The 17,794-nt window shown below is 48.3% G+C and overlaps 1 protein-coding gene across 1 annotated transcript in view; it reads left to right on the top strand.

Moving 5' to 3' along the window:
- The window catches only part of Rnf213 (ring finger protein 213), an 89,783-nt gene extending 72,408 nt beyond the window's left edge, over nt 1-17,375 (top strand). Inside the window, exons 49-65 of the mRNA XM_048796615.1 lie at nt 203-340; nt 1,114-1,174; nt 1,371-1,405; nt 2,676-2,770; nt 4,572-4,731; nt 5,312-5,492; nt 6,589-6,680; nt 7,114-7,365; nt 9,718-9,850; nt 10,204-10,287; nt 10,580-10,760; nt 10,969-11,170; nt 11,800-11,877; nt 12,375-12,569; nt 12,999-13,088; nt 13,173-13,351; nt 15,538-17,375. Of these exons, the coding sequence (XP_048652572.1) occupies nt 203-340; nt 1,114-1,174; nt 1,371-1,405; nt 2,676-2,770; nt 4,572-4,731; nt 5,312-5,492; nt 6,589-6,680; nt 7,114-7,365; nt 9,718-9,850; nt 10,204-10,287; nt 10,580-10,760; nt 10,969-11,170; nt 11,800-11,877; nt 12,375-12,569; nt 12,999-13,088; nt 13,173-13,351; nt 15,538-15,691 (2,310 nt within the window). The 3' untranslated portion in view covers nt 15,692-17,375. The remainder of the gene's footprint in view (nt 1-202; nt 341-1,113; nt 1,175-1,370; nt 1,406-2,675; nt 2,771-4,571; nt 4,732-5,311; nt 5,493-6,588; nt 6,681-7,113; nt 7,366-9,717; nt 9,851-10,203; nt 10,288-10,579; nt 10,761-10,968; nt 11,171-11,799; nt 11,878-12,374; nt 12,570-12,998; nt 13,089-13,172; nt 13,352-15,537) is intronic.
- The last annotated feature ends 419 nt before the right edge of the window (nt 17,376-17,794 follow it).

Here is a 17,794-nt window from a genome sequence, read left to right as displayed (position 1 = left end):
ACATTGCTAAGATCAGTGAGGTAGTTGGAGGAGAACAGGTGCCGACTTCCGTTCCTCCAGCAAGGCTGCCTGATTAACCTGAGCATGCCTCATGGACGCACAGCCCCAGGCGTGTATGGAGGCCCTGGTGCATGGCCTTGGGAAGGCCGCTCCAGGTAGTGCTGTGGAGCTTCTGAATGCTCACTCCACATCCCGCCCGCAGGCCTGCAGGAGCCCCGGAGCTCGACAGGTGGTCTACCTGCTGCTGGTGCTGTACCGAGAAGTGGCTGCTCTCCACTGCTCCCGCAACAAGGACCTCCACCCTAAGCCAGAGGTGAGGGACACGCTGGACTTGCACTTAGTCTCATGATTGGGAGGGACTTTCTGAGCACAGTAAAAGTCACAACTTTTATTTGTATCTAGGATAATAGAAAGTATGACCTTCCGAAACTTCCTTTATAGGACAGAGGGTGTACCCTTGTTATGTGGAAGAACTATTTTCGGTTTAACCCAAGCTTATAGACTCAGGAACATTACATAATGTTTATCAAAACAGAGTATTGAAATCTGTACTCAAGAATGTGGTTATTGTGTTTCTATATGAACATTCTCTTTTTTGTTCTTGTTTAATTTTTATGAGTTATTGATGGACCTTTATTCATTTATTTTTTTTATATGTGGTGCTGAGAATTGAACCCAGTACCTCACACATGCTAGGCAAGCACGCTACCGCTGAGCCACAACCCCAGCCTGATTAATTTACCCTCCTTTGGTGATCATTTAACTATATTTACCTTGATATTTGATAAGTACTCAATATTGAAATGTGTNTTTTTTTTTTTTTTTTTTTTTTTTTTTTTTTTTTTTTTTTTTTTTTTTAAGAGAAAGAGAGAGAGAGAATTTTTTAATATTTATTTTTTAATTTTCGGCGGACACAACATCTTTGTTTGTATGTGGTGCTGGGGATCGAACCCGGGCCGCATGCATGCCAGGCAACGCGCTACTGCTTGAGCCACATCCCCAGCCCAATAACTAGTTTTTCAAATTGTTATAAAACATGGTTTTGCCAAAAAAAAAAAGAAAACATCCAAGGGAATAGAAAGTTACAAAACACTGTCCCCTCTGCCACCCTAGTGTGTGAATCTCACCTCTCTGCTGTGTAAAGCCAAGTTCAGACATTTTTCACTGGTGGCACGTATTCAGTTAACTCCAGGAACATGTCTAGTAACTTAGCTGACGGCATGGCTCAAGGATCCTGGTGAGGAGCTCAGGACGTAGGCTGTGGGTCCTTTTGGTCAGGGACAGAGAGGAGGGCAGCAATTTCCCCTTCCCACATAGGTCGTTTGGTGGAGGCTCACTAGTTAACATGTGTCCTGTTGTTCTTTGAACAGATTGTCCCAACGGTCATCCGTGCTCTGTCGGAGAGGTGAGTCTTGGTATTTGGGGGAGGCTCAAAATGTGCATTTCTCATCTGAAGTGGAAGGGTGCAGAGAATAAGTGTCTTGACCTTCTGGGAGATTCAGGCTCATTCTGAGGGCTGCTCATGGTGTTCCAACTGAGCATCTAAATGGCACTGTGGACATTATTCTTTACTGCAGGTCTTTATTGCATTGTAGGATATTTAGCAGCATGCCTGACCTCGGCTCACTGGGTACCAGTAGCAGCACTTCCTGGACCAGTGAATCTACAGGCACTGCCCAAGTCCCTGGGATACAATGGTGCTGTTGGCTGGGAGCCCCACTCCCTCCCTGGCCCTGCCACACAGCTGGATCACTAGCCAAAAAGCAAGTGTGGGCTAGACACCAGAGGACAGGCGAGGACAGGAAAGATTCAGGGGCGTGAGTGATGAGCCCTGGGGGAAGAGTGGGTGCTGCTCTTCCAGGACTCTAGGGCGTCTCTGGGCTGCTCATGGCATCTGCGCTTGCTGAGCAACAGGCTGCTGGACTGGATTCCAGTGTGCTGCTCCATAAAGTGAACAGGAGACACTTCACCCTCCTGAACCTACTCACTTCCTTGTTGTGCAGCGAGCCTGCACAGGTTCCAGGACCACTCTGTTCTGAGAGCCTGCAGTGAAGGGTCTGCTGTGGTTGTGGTTCACATGTGGCAGGGTACCCTGTGACTTGGAAACATGGGCCCTTGGTAGAGGCAGATCTTTTTTTTTTGGGAGAAAGAGAGAGGAAAAAAAATTTTTTTTTGTTTAATATTTATTTTTTATAAAAACATCTTTATTTTATTCTTATGTGGTGCTGAGGATCGAACCTGGCCCTAGCGCGCTCTCCTGGCCCCACGCATGCCAGGCGACCGCGCTACCGCTTGAGCCATATCCCCAGCCCTGGTAGGGGCAGATCTTGTGGTTAGGTGTTTGGGTTCTTTCCAGTGGATGAGGAGGTCTGTCCAGTTAGATAGTGAAAATCTGGAGTCTGGGAGAGAGGTGGTGAGTGTGAGGGCGGGAGACCGGGTTGTGCACACTTGTCACGCTACTTGGGAGGAAAAACTGTCATGCTGATTATTTTTAAATAAAGCCACCTTTGCCGCTGGATAGCACACTTGGTTAAGTGCCCGCCCTGTCCCCAGGCTCCTGTTCGTCCTTGACACACACACGCACAGATGCAGTCCCAGCAGGACAGGCCACCTCCTGTGCAGGGTGGCTTCTATGCATGCCATGATGCTCACTGTGGGTCCCCTCTCTGTCCCAGTGTGGCATGCCGATGGAGCAGGGCTCCTGTGTTGACTGCGGTGCTCTCATCGGAGGTGTCGACCACAAACCTCACGCCGGCTTCCTGAGCATCAGGTATGTGGGCTCAGCTTCCCTCCCTCAGAGCCTGGGGCCCTGGGCTGTCCACTGCTGCACATCTGTGCCCTGGTTGTGCTGGGGAGCCACATCAAGCACACCTGTAGTCATTTTTGGGTTTTGGCTTTTTTTTTTTTTTCTTCTTTTTTTTTTGCTTTGTTTTCAGTGCTAGGGACGGGACCTGCGGCCTCATGTGCCAGGCAAGTGCTCTAAAACTGAGCTACTCCCCAGCCCTGTTTTTCTTTTTTTCTTTTTTTTAATTTGAGAAAAGTAAAAGACATATGTAATCAGTCTTATCAAGTACATCCCTCCCACCCTATCTTTTCTGTGGGGACTATTCCCAGGACACTGCCCTCCACATCTACTCAGTTCCAGATGATCAGATCCTTTATATGTCGTGGCACAGTACTTGTATGTGACCTACAAATATGGTCCCGTAGATTTTTTTTTTTTTTTTTTTTTTTTTTTTTGGTACACAGGTCTTAACCACTGAGCCACATCCCCAGCCTTTTATAGATATATATATACATATATATATATAGATATAGATATAGATATATATTTTTTTTTAATTTAATTTTTAGTTATAGGTGGTCACAATATCTTTATTTAATTTTTTATTGGTACTGGGAATCGAATCCACCCTCACACATGGTAGGCGAGCGCTTTACCTCTGAGCCACAGCCCCAGTCCCTTTTTTTATATTTTATTTAGAGACAGGGTCTCACTAAGTTGCTTAGGGCCTTGCTAAGTTGCTGAGGCTGGCTTTGATCTGTGATCCTCCAAAGATGCTGGGATTACAGGTGTGCACCACTGTGCCCGGCTCACTATAGACTTCTAAAATATCATCTCTAGGTTGCTTATTATACCTCAAGCAAAGTGAATGCTATGTAAAATACTCATAATACTTTATAGAAAATAAGAAGAAGAAGAAAAGTTACTATTCAGTATAGACATAGTTATTTCTGAAAAATTTTGATTCACAGTTGGTTGAATCCAGGTACAGACTGCAGATACGGACAGCCCACTGTATCAGACTCAGAAACCATATAAAATTCTGACCTTCAGCTAGGCAGTGGTACAAGCCTATAATCGCAGCTACTTTGGAAGCTGAGACAGGAAGATCAAAAGTTTGAACACAGCTGGGGACTTTTGTGAGACCCTGTCTCAAAAATAAAAATATAGGGCTAGGGATACAGCTCAGTTGGTAGAGTGCCTGCCTCACACACACAAGGCCCTGGGTTCAATCCTGGCCTCCATCCTGACAGCCTGCACTAATGGCCACATCATGCAGCTACTTAACACTGGGAATGTGTAGGGTTTGGCCAGCCATCCAGCCAGCCAGCCAGATGGGTCTAAAGAGAGAAAGACTTGGAGGCAGGTGGTCTAGGCAGGTAGAATATCTAGTATTTCTTTAAAACTAGAAACCTAGGGGTTGGTATAGCTCAGTTGGTAGGGTGGTTTCCTAGCATGCACAAGGCCCTGGGTTCAATCCCCAGCACTGAAAAAAAAAAAAAAAAACTGGAAATATGGTGGTGCACACCTGTATCCCAGTGGCTAAGGCAGGAGGATCAAAAATTTTTAAAGCAGCCTCAGCAACTTAGTGAGGCCCTGTCTCAAAAAATAAAAGAGTGGGTGTTGAGAATGTGGTTCAGTGGTTGAGCCCCTGGATTCCATCCCAAGTACCAAAAACAAAAAACAAATAAAACAAACTGGGAACCTGGTTGTAAGATGCATGGCCCCTGCAGCTGAGGAGAAACAGATGTCTCTAGCCTTCACTGCCTTCTCTTATCCTCTCCAGAGCCAATACAGACAGAACCAGGACTGGCCATGTGCTGGGCCACCCGCAACACAGAGGTGTCGTAGTGGTGTCTGACCGAGAGCTGTCCCCCGTGGTCTTCATCCTCATCCGGCTCCTCACTCATTTGGCTATGCTTTTGGGAGCCACCCAAAGTCCCAAGGTACAGGACGCTACCGCCAGACTCTGAAGTTGCCATGGGAAGAGCCAGCTGCCTTTGCATCAGTCCGTTGTCTGCCTAGTCCTAGCCCCTGGGGGTTTTACCTAGTCCACGAGTGGTACAAGAGTTACAGACCCTACTTTTTCCACTGCGGCCTCGATGGAGTAGGGCAACTACTCATCAGATTATGGAAACTCCACTTCATTTTGAAATTTTCAAAATCTGTTCTATTTAACTGACACACAGCATGTTAGTGGGGTACAGTGTGACATCTTAGCACGTGTATAATAGGATGTAACATTCAGATCATAAAGTCTACTTGGAGTGCACAGCTCTGTCCTTGGCCCACAGCTGGGCGTGGTAGGGCAGGGGACCCTGTTGCCTGTGACCTCATGGTGGCTGCAGGAGGTACAGGGCAGTGTTCCCCGCCACACCACGATGACATCAGTCAGCCGTCTCTCACTGCACTCACCTGCCTTCCGTCCCCTGCTGCCTGCGTCATGCTGAGAGCACCCTGGCCTCACCTAGAAACCACCCTCTCCCAGTGGTGGTGTTCACCTCTGCCTGGTCCTTGCCCCCACAGGCCCTGATAAACATCATCAAGCCTCCAGTGAGGGACCCAAGAGGATTCCTGCAGCAGCACATCCAGAGAGACTTGAAGCAGTTAACAAAGACACTGGGGAAGAGTGCCGACGAGACCACCCACGTGGTGCACCTCATCCTGCGCTGCCTTCTCAAAGAGCAGTGCTCACTCCCTGGCCAGAGTAAGCAAGGGACAGGGCTGGGCACGACTCCCAGGGGGCCAGGCTTCCTTGGCTCCTGCCGAGCGGTGACACGAGTGGAAGTGAGCTCTCTACTCTTCTTGCGGGGGCTGGAGGGCACTGCACTCCTCCACACACCCCCTGCCTGACTGAGGCCTGCAGCACAGACACCTGGTGCATGTGCACACAGCCTTAACCTGTGCCCTGGGATCATGTTGCACCCCAGCAAGTGACACGTGTCCCACTTCTGCTTTCCCAAAGATGTCACACTTGTACCCTGACCTAGTATATTCACATCTACAATTTGTAACATGAACAAAAGGAGGCTACAAACACTGTTTGCCCAACTAACTCTTCTAAACACTTATATCCACGCCCAAAGCATAGGTTTGCAAGGGGACTTTGTAAGTGGTTATCGGGGTGGCATTAGGAGGGACTTCAGTTTGTTGCTTACCTGCAAAAATCATGATGACCACTGTAGAACAATGTTATTTAAAAGCCTACAGATACTTATAATTGCAATAATGTTCCTACAGCCAGAGAATCTGTTCCCCTTCAGGGGTGTCTTTGCCAGAAAACAGCATTAGTGTATAGTTCCCACCTTAGCGAGACCAACTTTGCCGGGTGCCTCTGTTGTGGTGTGGTTTCTGCAGCACACGGACCTGGGAGCCCTAACCTGCTGCCAGCTCATGGGACCACCTCTGCCTACGGGCCTGGGGGCAGCAGTGAGCTGGCTCTGTGTGGCTGTCAAGTTCTCGTCCTGTCCTCAGCCATTTGTTTGGAATGCCTTTAAGACCACAGCTGTAGGGACCTGGGGACACGGCTCAGTTTTGTAGAGTTCTTGCCTTGTATGCACAAAGCCCTTGGTTCAATCCCCAGCACCAAAAAAAAAAAAAAAAAAGATTAAAAAAGACCACAGCTATGGCTTGGATGTTTGCCAGAGACTACAGCATCTTCACAAGGTCTGGAGGCTGGTGTTGGCAGTACCTGGTTAACTTAAGGAAGGAAGACTATCTATTAATGTCATTCAGTGCTTACTGTATGGAGATTGCTGTTTTTTGTTTGTTGGATAACACAGACATTTTTGTTTTCTTTGTAGGGCATTTAAATTTTGATGCGGAATTGTCAACCAAAGAACGGAGAAACAATTGGGAAAAACATGTTGCATCTCTTCTTCTACCTGAACTGGAGGTAAGGGGCAAGTGGTGACCAATCCTTAGCTCTCTGTCCAGAAGGGTCCCATAAGTCAGGCCAAGGATTATCAGGAGTTCTCAGAGGGCAGGCAGCAGCCTGCTCTCCACTGCTTTTTACAGCAGGTTGTGAAAGTAAGAGGCAGAGACCCTCCAGAAATGCACGGGCACTCTGGATTCATGAGCGCTCCGCTGAGAACATCAGAGCCAACTATCCACAGCAAGACAGGGAAGTCAGGAAGTGAAGGGTGGTGAAATACAGGCCCTAGAGTCCTGCTCTGTTTAGGAACAAGGAACCCCTGAATCACAGTGAAAGAGAGCAAAAGTGAGCGTCTGGGGTGCAGAGGCAGACTCCTGCGGAGCCACTGTGGCGTCTGCTCGGCTTTCTGGGTCAGTGCCCCACGTGCAGAATGCTGTGTCATTTCTTTACCCAGCATCTAGACAAGACCCTGCTGACTGTGAGCACGCTCATCAGCCAGGATGAACGTGTCAGCTCCAACCCCGTGGCCAAAATCATATATGGTGACCCAGCGAACTTCCTGCCCCGACTGCCCCAGAAAAATGTGGTTCATTGCTCAAAGATTTGGAGCTGCAGGAAGAAGATCACAGTCGAGTACCTCCAGCATGTTGTGGAGCAGAAGAACGGCAAGGAGATGGTGCCCATGCTCTGGCAGTTCCTGCAGAAGGTATGTCCACCTCATGGTCTGCCTCCTTTACCTGCTAGACTTCTCCTGAGGACCGGGAGGCTGTGACTGGGTTCAGAGTCATCATTCCTAGAGGCAGAACCCTAACCTTCCCATCAGCACTGTGATCCTGAAGGCAAGGCCTGTAGCGTGAGTCTCAGGGAGAGCGCAGAGGTCTAAAGACACATCTGCTGAAGTCACAGGTGGAATATGCACAAGTAGGCTTAGTGGTGCCCTGTAAGGAACTTAAAGACCAGGAGGGACCACCCTGGTCACTCAACTCTTGTCTTCATCCCCAGAAGTTGAGCAGATGGTCACCAGCAAGTGCCTGCTCAGCCAGGGGCCTCCCTGTGCCTTGCAGGCAGGAGGCAGTGTGCTGCATGATGTCGAGTTATACTGCCAGGCTCAGGAGTGGTCCCCAGCTTTTACCCACTTGAGCTCTCCTGGGCCACAGCAGATGTTCTCACCTCCTCCCTCATGGACCGTCATTACCATAGCTGACAGGGAGCAGAATGATTTGGAAAGGTCTGGTGCTCACACTAGGAAGGACTTGGTGCTAGTGTTGTGATCTCTTATCAAGACACAGTTTCATTTCACTGAGGATGCTGGATCCTGGCTCTTCAGAACAAAACCCAGTGACCACTGCCTGGGGTCTTGGTGTTTCCTTCCAGCAGCCTCACACCCAACAGTGGGCCTAGGAGGCAAATTTCTTTTTATTTTTCCCTAATTATTTACTTTTACTAATTAATTAGTTGTACACATTAATGGAATTGTGATATTTCCATGTATGCATATAGCATGTACTGATCTCGTCTGTGTCTGGCTTGTTTCACTTAACAACATAACATCCTCTAGTTCTATCCATTTTGCTGAAAATGACAGGACTTCATTCTTCTTACAGCTGAATTATTTTCAGCTATTATGTATAAACCACATCTTCTTTATCCATTCATCTGATGGGCTTCAGGGAGATTCCATGTCAGCTATTGTGAATGGTGTCACGTAAACATAGTGTGTAGTACCTCTTTGATAGGCTGACTTCCTTTGGAGTGGGCTATCTGGATCACATGTAAACTTTTTTTAGTTTAAGAAACCTCCATACTGTTTTCCATTATGAGGTACTAGTTTACATTGCTACCGGGAGTATATTAGAGTTCTTTTTTCTCTTTATCTTTGCGTACATTTGTTATTTTATGTTTGGGGCTCATTTATTTTGGGGGGTTGGGGAATAGTGGTGACTGAACCAGGACCTTGGGCATGCTAGGCCAGCAACGCTCTACTACTGAGCTATAGCCCCCATCCCCAGCCCTCCACACTTTTTAGTTGTAGATGGACACAATATTTATTTATTTTTCTGTGGTGCTGAGGATCAAACCCAGTGCCTCACATATGCGAGGCAAGTGCTCACTAACTGAGCTACAGCCCCAGCCCTTGTTTTTTTTAAAGACAGAGTCTCGCTAAGTTGCCCAGACTGGACTAGAACTTACTGAGGCTAGCCTCAAACTTGTGATCCTCCTACCTTAGCCTCCAGAGTAGCTGGGATCATAGGTGTGTGCCACCACACCTATCTTCTTTTTATAAGAGCCATTCTAATTGTGGTGGGATGGCATCTCATTGTAGTTTTTATTTGCATTTCCCTGATGGCTATTGATATTTGAACATTTTTTCATATATTTGTTAACCACTTTTATTTTTTCTTTTGAGAAGTGTCTATTCAGATCATTTGCTCATCTTAAAATGTGTTACTTTGATTTTTTTTTTTTTTTTTTTTTCAGTTATATATTCTGGGTATTTACCTGCTGTCAGGTGAATAGTTGGCAGCTATTTCTCACATTCTATACGCTGTCTCTGTTCCGTTGGGTGTTTTCTTTGGTGTGAGACTTTAATTTTGATGTGATCATTTTGCTCTTACTTTCTGTGGTTTGGGGGTTCTATCCAGAAAACCATCACCTGTGCCAATGTCTTGGAATGTTTCCTCTGTTTTTCTGCTGGTAGCTTCAGAGGTCAGGTCTTACATCTGTGTCTTTGGTCATCTAGAGTTGATTCCTGTGCAAACTGAGAGACGGGGCCCAGATCAGTCCTCACAGCAGCTCTTCGTTGGAGGAGTGCGGGGACTTGGTCCTGTCGTCCTACATCCCTGAGTGCAGGGCATGTTTACCGTATCAAAGGCCCTCTCTCTGTACTTGGCCAGAGGATGGGATGGCCCTTTCCCCATTTGCAGGGTGTGATCGTGTAGAACAATCCACTGACCAGATTAAACCACTCAAAGTCCCCAGCCTGCCCCAAGTCTACAAGCCCCATGTTGTTTCTCAGTTACATAGTGGAAGTGTTACTGAGCCATCTTCCCTTCTCCAGGAGGCAGAACTGAGACTGGTGAAATTCTTGCCTGAGATTTTGGCCCTGCAAAGGGATCTGGTGAAACAATTCCAGAATGTTCCAGAAGATGAATACAGTACCATCAGGAGTTTTATTAGCAGTCACAGTTCAGGTATGACTGCTGTCTGCTCCAACAAAAGATAAGGACCATCCATGTTTGGTGGTACAAAAGGATCATTCAGGTTGGGGCAGAAGGGTGGGGCTTAGGTCCTAAGCTAGAATGTGAGGTAAAAAGGATGCCAAATCCCAGAGACATACTGAGAGCTGCTGCTGTGGCAGAAACATCCCCCCCACCACACACACACACACACACACCCCTTCTCACACAACCTCAAACGTGAAATGCAGGTGTGCTGTTGATTGTGGGTAGGTGCAGGGTCAGGTTCTCGGGAGCACGCCTTGTGGTCTGACCCTGGCCAGGGCACTGTTTCCAATGGGGACCTTACCAAGTGTCTTGCTCAATAGATGGGCTGAGGCAGCTGTTCCACAACAGGATCACCATCTTCCTGTCCACGTGGAATGCACTGAGGCGATCACTGGAGACCAACGGTAAGTGTCCTCCTCCACCTGGTTCTGCCAGCACCCTGCTGTATGCCTGCCAATGCAACCTGTGGACAGAGGTGCTGAGCTACGTGAACCAGTCTCTAACCTAACCCTCAGTCCTCTTGAATCTATAAATATGGAATCAGAAAGGAGTTGAGACCACGGAAAACTTAACGGTCAGGGTCCAGCTCTATGGAGGCAGCTGCCCACACTGCCTTCCTCCTACCCTACCTCCAGGCTGTGACCCAAATGCCTAAAGCAGAATCCCTCTGCTTAGAAATGACCCTGTCTTTTAAAGGTGAAATCAAGTTACCCAAAGAGTACTGCAGCTCCGACTTGGATTTGGACACAGATTTTAAGGTCATCCTGCCCCGGCGTCAGGGCCTGGGTCTCTGCTCAACTGCATTAGTCAGCTACTTGATTAACCTACACAATGAAATCATCCACACAGTGGAGAAGTTCTCCAAGGAAAACAACAGGTACTGTGCATCCCACCACCCCTGCCACCAAGCCTGGTTGCAGACTCCAGCCAGCAATAGTTCCCGTCCCCAGACCCTCTCAGCTTTCCTCCACAAACAAAACCCAGTGTTTGCACATGGTTTTCACTTGCTCACACTATGAGGGCAGGAGCAGGAGCACATGCCCCATACCTGCCCCGGACACCAAGGGACATCTTCTGTCCTGCAGCTATTCCGTGGATGCCTCTGAGGTCACTGACCTGCATGTCGTCAGCTACGAAGTGGAGCGGGACCTGATTCCACTGATTCTCTCCAACTGCCAATACCAAGTGGAACAAGGCGGGAAGACCTCACAGGAGTTCGACCTGGAGAAGATCCAGCAGCAGATTAGCAGCCACTTCCTCCAGGGCAAGCCCTTGCTGACCCTCAAGGTAGGCTGGGCGCTCTGCAATGATTGGCTTGTCAGGCATGAACAGTCCTTGTGGGTTTCAGGGAGAACACACCCCTTGCCTCACTTGCTGCTTCAAACCTGTGACCTGCCTCTTGACTCCCTGAACATGGTAGCACTTCCACACTGTCCCTGTCTGTGGCCGCACTCATCCTTTCGGGTCCAGTCAGGTGTCATACTCAGATTACTTATTCCCTCACTGCCCGCAATCAGGCTGTCAGTTGTTGGAGTCCAAAGCCATTTTTAATTCATCCTGACAGTGGCTGCCTTGTGCACGGTCTCTGCTCAGTGTTGCTGGAGAGCTCACCAATGTGCACATTCCCATTCCTGCTCCTCCAACACTCTTGGGCTCTTGTGGTCCTCAGACACACTGGTCTACAGGGCAATATCTGCATGGCCGCTGTAGCCAGGCTGGACTTCTTACACTACTGTGTCCAAAGAGTGTGGCTTAAACAGAGCATTAGGAGGCAGCAAAGCTACATGCCTCGCCCAGGAATATACTGTCTGCCTTGGTCCTTCCTCTGAGTCACTGCTGAAGAATACATCTGCCATCACATGGAAGCCTCCACTATGAATTTAATTTCCAAAAGCTGTTTTTCTTTCTCACCTCAGGGGATACCCACGCTGGTGTACAGACATGACTGGAACTTCGAACATCTCTTCATGGGCATCAAGAACAAAATGGCACAGGTGGTCATGATAAGCCCTCACCTGCAGGGTGGTTCCATCCACATACATAAGGACAGTCTGGTCCCATCCTGGTGTCCACTGTGAGCACCAGGCTCTCTGGCTCCCAAAGGACCCCAGGGGCTCCAGAAGAGATGCAAGCCAGTGGCAAACAGATCATAATACTTTCTGACGCCTTGGGGGTTGTTGTCTTGATGATGTCCTGACCAGGGTGCCACAGATCGAGAACTCAATTTCTCCTGCTCCTTAGGTTCTGCTGTCAACAGATGGAGAGGTATTGTGCCTCTCCACGTCCTCACGGGGCCTTTGGAGGATTCAGTTAGCTCAGGCCTGTTCCTATGCACAGTCTGTACACTGGCACACTTGGCAAGCACAGGGATCAGCTCTTACCACAAGTGCTGGACAGTTGGCCTGCCTGGGCCGGCAGCTCAGAGTTAGGCTCTTACCAAGTAGGAGAAGCAATAGCCTGACCCAAGCCTCTGTCCTGCTTTTGGTTTCAGAGCCCCCTCCCCAGCTCGGCCATAGGTGCCATCAGTGGACAACTGCAGTCCTACAGTGATGCCTGTGAAGCCCTGTCTGTTGTAGAGGTCACTCTGGGCTTTCTAGGCACAGCTGGTGGGGATCCAAATATGCATCTGGATGCATACGTCCAAGATATCCTTCGGATGGGTGATCAAACGACTCCAGTTTTAGAGGTGGGTCCTGTGTGCCTTTCAAGGAGAATCAGCATCGCCTCACCTTAGTTTCCTGCAAGAATGCCACCACGCAGGGAGCACCCATGTAGACACCCCCTGGAAAGGGGTGGTCAGGAACACCCACCCCCAGTCAGTCTACAGAGTAGTGGCGCCAGGAGAGGCAGGGATGCCCAGTGCTGACCACCTACTAGAGCAGGATGCACAGGGGACTAAGGACATTGGCTGCCTGCTCACTGTGTGATGCTGAGACACGAGTTGCTACAGGAGGGGGAGACTCTTAGATATTTGGAAGATGAGACAGGTAGACTCGGTGGATGGAAAAGAGGTGGCCCCGTGACAGGAAATGGGCAAAACAGGGAGAAATGCCCTGGGTAGCACCGAGGGAGTCTGCGTGCCTTCACCTCCTACTCAAGACTCTTCCTCTTCCAGGCCTTAAGCAGGGGTCAGTTAAAACACGCTATTGCCCTCTGGCAGTTCCTCTCTGCTCATAAGTCGGAACAGCTGCTGCGGCTGAAGAAAGTGAGTCTGCCCTGCCTCTGCCCAGATGGAGGGAGCCACACCCTTGTCCCAGGCTCTGATGTTGTGCTTGTTCATCTTCTTTAGGATCCCTTCCGGGAAATCAGTTCTATGTTCAAAGCCGACCTCAGCCCAGAAAGTGCTAAGCTCCTCAGCACCTTCCTGAATCACACAGACCTGGATGCTTTCCTCCTGGAGCTCCATGAAATGATGGTGTTGAAACTAAGGAACACCCAGACCCAGGACAGCTTCAACCCCGAATGGAGGTACGGTGTGCACCCTGCCAGCCAGCAGGTGTGCAGAACGCTTGCCCCTCCCGTTGACACGAAGGTAGTTCTGTCTTACACAGGACCCTCGGTCTACTGTTCTCCATCACAAGAGCAACTAGGGGCTGGCTTCTTTGATTTTAATCTTTTGGGGACTTTAAAAAAATAACTAAAAAAATCATTTATTCTTATTACAAGTATACTTAACTATGTCAAAGAGATGCATTTTGGATTAGGAAGAAAAAGCCACAACAGTGTATGAAGTCTAAAAATACCCAAAATTATCTAAAATTTTACATTTTTGTCAGTCTAGTGGCCAAAAAATTGTATCTTGCTTTCATTTGTGTTTCCCTACCTACTTGTGTGGCTGGCACATTTTAAAATTTATCACCATTTTTCTGAATTATCTTTTGGTAGCTTTTGGTTACTGGGCAGGGCAGTTGATCTCTTTCTTTTTTATCATTTGGTACCAGGGATTAAATCCATGGGCACTTAACCACTGTGCTGCATCCCCAGCTTTTTATTTTTCATATTGAGACAGGGCCTCTATTGCTGAGGCTAGCATCAAATCTATAATCCTCCTACCTCAGTCTAACCAACTGCTAGGATTACAGGCATATGCCACCACACCTGACCAGCTTATCTCTTTTTTTTGAGGTTCATCACTTTGATGACATCATAAAATTCAGAGTAACGGGCCAGAGGGGCCTCTGGGCTCAGCAGCTGTGAAGAAGGAGGGGTCCCAAGTATACCCTAAGGCAGGACACTGCAAAAAGGCACTAGCCCCTCTGAATACTTCTTCATACAAAATTGGGGTGAGGGGGCCCCAAGAGTAAGGGAGGCAAAGAGACCATCCCTCCTGGCCCATGAGTAAAAGAGACAAGGAGCGGGGGGGGTAGGTGCTGGGAGCAGGAAACTTGCTAAGTCAGTGGCCTGCCCCCCCCCACACACACACACACACCCCACCACACTTTCCAGCCCCTCTCTAAAATATGTAGTGGGGCCCTGAGGAGAGGGAGCCCTCATGTTCAAACCCCCAATTCTCCCACCTAGCTGGTACGAAGTTGATAATTGCCACTCTGGGTGATATAATAAATCCAGGGCAGGGCCTGGTAACCGCTTTTCTCAATGATCTTCATGTAATGGACCTTGATGAGTTTCTCTTTCTTAATGGTTTGTAAAAGCTCTTTGTATAGAACACATTAATCTTTGATCCACACATCGTCTAGAAGTCAAATCTGATGGAGGAGTTTTACATAAAGCCTTGTGGGGCTGGGTTCAGTGGTACACGCCCATAATCCCACAGCTTGGGAGGATGAATCAGGAAGATCATAAGTTCACAGCCAGCCTCAGCAACTTTGTAAAGCCCTAAGCAACTCAGAGACCTTGTCTCTAAATAAGATATGAAAAAGGGTTGGGGATTTGGCTCAGATGGTAACGCACCCCTGGGTGCAATCCCCAGTATGAAAAAGAAAACAGAAAAAGCCACCATGGGGACATTCTCTGGAGGCTCTCCTTATCGCATCCTGGGGTGCTAAAGCAGCCTCACACTTTCTCCTGCTACCTTTATAGTTCTGTCTCACACGTCTGTTTCGTTAGTTCACTTTTTTTTTTTTTTTTTTTAAATATTTATTTATTTATTTTAGTTATTGGCGGACACAACATCTTTGTTTGTATGTGGTGCTGAGGATTGAACCCGGGTCGCACGCATGCCAGGCGAGCGCGCCACCGCTTGAGCCACATCCCCAGCCCTCGTTAGTTCACTTTTAATGTGTGGTGTGAGGCAGGCATTTCACTTGACTAGTTTTCTGGATGGATAGTCAGGCTACACTGGCTGTGTGTGCCCTCAGGTCATATGGCACACGCCTATGTACAACAGAGCTCCCCTTTCTAGAGAATCTGCCATGGGAGGGAATGCTTGCCTTTTCTGAATGGCAAAGCCCCATTTCTGATGCAGCCAGACAGGCTCGTCAGGGGAGTGCCTGAAGTGGCCCAGCTGGACATCCTTGAGGAAGCTAAGCCTTGGACTCCAGGTCCAGCTCAGGAACCTGACAGCTGGCTGACTTTAAGCTGACCCTCAGGGTTTCTGGTCTTAGTTAGCACTTCAGACCTGTCAATGCCTGGAAAGAGTGGCAGCTGGTGGGCTCCTGAAGCTCTAAACACTTTCTCTTTTCCTGACTTTGCAGCCTGAGGGACACTCTGGTGAGTTACATGGAAACTAAGGACAGTGACATTCTTCCGGAAGTGGAATCCCAGTTCCCAGAAGAGATCCTGCTGTCTAGCTGCGTGTCTGTGTGGAAAGCAGCAGCTGCATGGAAACAGGACCGGCAAGCAAGATAGGACTGTCCACTCTGTTTCTGGATACACTGCAGACACGGCTCCCTCCCCTCTCTGTGCCTCTGGGGGCACCTGGGAGGAAAGTGTTGGCACAGCACTGAAGTCAAGGCCAGCACGTAATGTGCCAGCTTACAGCTTTTTTGAAAGCCAAGCCATTTCTGGAACACATGCAGATTCCAGAATTCTCGTGTTATATATGAATACTGTTCAGTAAGTGGTGAGGATGGCAATTATTTGGAAATGGAAATCACCTGCCACCCTGTGCATTTGAAGAACAGAAACGAAGGGGCACACCAGCAGAGACCTGTGTCGGGCCTGCAGCCTCTTCCTCCTACTGCCACACAGGCAGAACACAGGCGTGTTGGTCTTTTTTTCTACTCTATTCTATTCTGCGCACATAGAAGAGAATCTGTTTTTCTTTTCTCTTCCAGTCTCTGAAATTCTGCATACTGTGCCCATATTTCTTGGGTTCTAAGATGTGAAAAAAGCACCACTTTCATCTTCTCAATAACACAAGGAAAGCCAGGGTGTCCGCACTTGCCTTAAGACCACATGAACAAACACCAACCAGACTGTGAGTCACTGCCAGATTCCAAAAGGTCAGAGCCAACAAATTTGTGACGAACATGGGATTCAGGACATTGCTAGGGTTTTGGTTTCCCCATGAATAAAATGGAGTCTACTGTCAGTCAGAGCTCCTTCTGGTTTTTGTATCTTGAGCTTATAAATGAAGTTCATCAGAGGCAGCTCCTGGTGATGCCATGGGGAGTTCTTGGCTGTGGGTGTTGTACTATGTAAGCATGCAGTCTTGGTGCCAGGTCAGCTTCCCTGAGTATGTGAATTCCCAGTCCTTTCTTTGGATCTCTACCGCACCATAAAAACTGAGCCTCAGAGAGAGTACAAAACCAGTTCCGTTTCTGAAAAAGGGAAAATACTTGCCCTGATCTTGTGCTGCCTTTTTCATTGTTAAGTTTTGTCTCCTTTTGAAACCTCTGGATGAATTCCTGTTCCTCACAGCTCAGGGCCCATTTGCAGTGGGATCAGGATACCAGCCATCCACACCTTGGAGGCCCTGTCTTTCATGTACATTCCAGATAAGTTAGGGATCCAATCAGGCCTGTACTTTTGAGCTACAGAAATGCAAGAGGGGTGAAGGGCACAGCTCAGTAGTGCTTGCCTCACGTTCACAAGGCACCTCCCTGTGCACACCTGCAAAGGCAGGCATAGAAGCAACTGCAGTTCCTCTCCATGAATGAGCCCCCAGCGTCTGCAGAAGGAAGTGCAGTGAGGGACCTTGGGTAGTAGCTGCTTTCACAGAACATGTGCTTGCATTTAGTGAGCTGTGAACATTCCACTTCCCCTCCCACCACATCCCTGCCTAGCAGAACCAGTGCACTTGGCCTTGGGTGCCTGGGGGTCAGGGTGTAGCTTGCCAGGGCCAGCAGGTCCTCACTGCCACACCTTCACAGATAGAATCAGGTGTCAAGTCCTTGATGTGAAGACCCTTTTTCTCCCTTTGACCTGGGCATTTTTTTCTGTTATGTTTTATTTTAGATGCTATGCTTTCAAAGCCTTAACTGTCATATCTAGCATGATTTATACAAAAATACACTGGAGCAGAGGCAAAAGTAAATTTCATTATACTTGTAATGCTTTTTTAATAAACTTGATTTCTGTTGCTAAAGGATCCCTCTCTTTGTGGGCCATGCTACTGTGTACAGCATGTAGGCTGTGGGAATGGTTGTGGGTTTTTGTGGAAATGTCCTTGCAGAAGTATTTGTGAAGCAGTCAGTTCAGAACAGAAGGCCACTCTAGAACGTGAGATAGTAAACTTCCTCTGGACAGAATAACAGCAGAACAGCATGTCCGTAGTAGAAAAACCTTAAGCCTCATCCGGGGAGTGGAGGGTGTCCTCTGCTTAAAGGGACTTAAAACAGCAGAGCTCCAGCTACCAACTGCACCTTGACGTGCTGCCAGAATGGGCGTGCAGAGTGCTCTGTGGGACAGAAGAAACCCTGAGGCCTGGAGCAACAACTGGCACATGTTTCTGCAGTTTTCTGACCCCTTCAAATTGATAAAGCCTATGCTCAAGCATTCAGAATCCCA

The sequence above is a fragment of the Marmota marmota genome, unplaced genomic scaffold (assembly GCF_001458135.2).
Source record: "Marmota marmota marmota unplaced genomic scaffold, marMar, whole genome shotgun sequence".
Classification (NCBI taxonomy): domain Eukaryota; kingdom Metazoa; phylum Chordata; class Mammalia; order Rodentia; family Sciuridae; genus Marmota; species Marmota marmota.
This window is presented reverse-complemented; position numbering and strand designations above follow the sequence as displayed.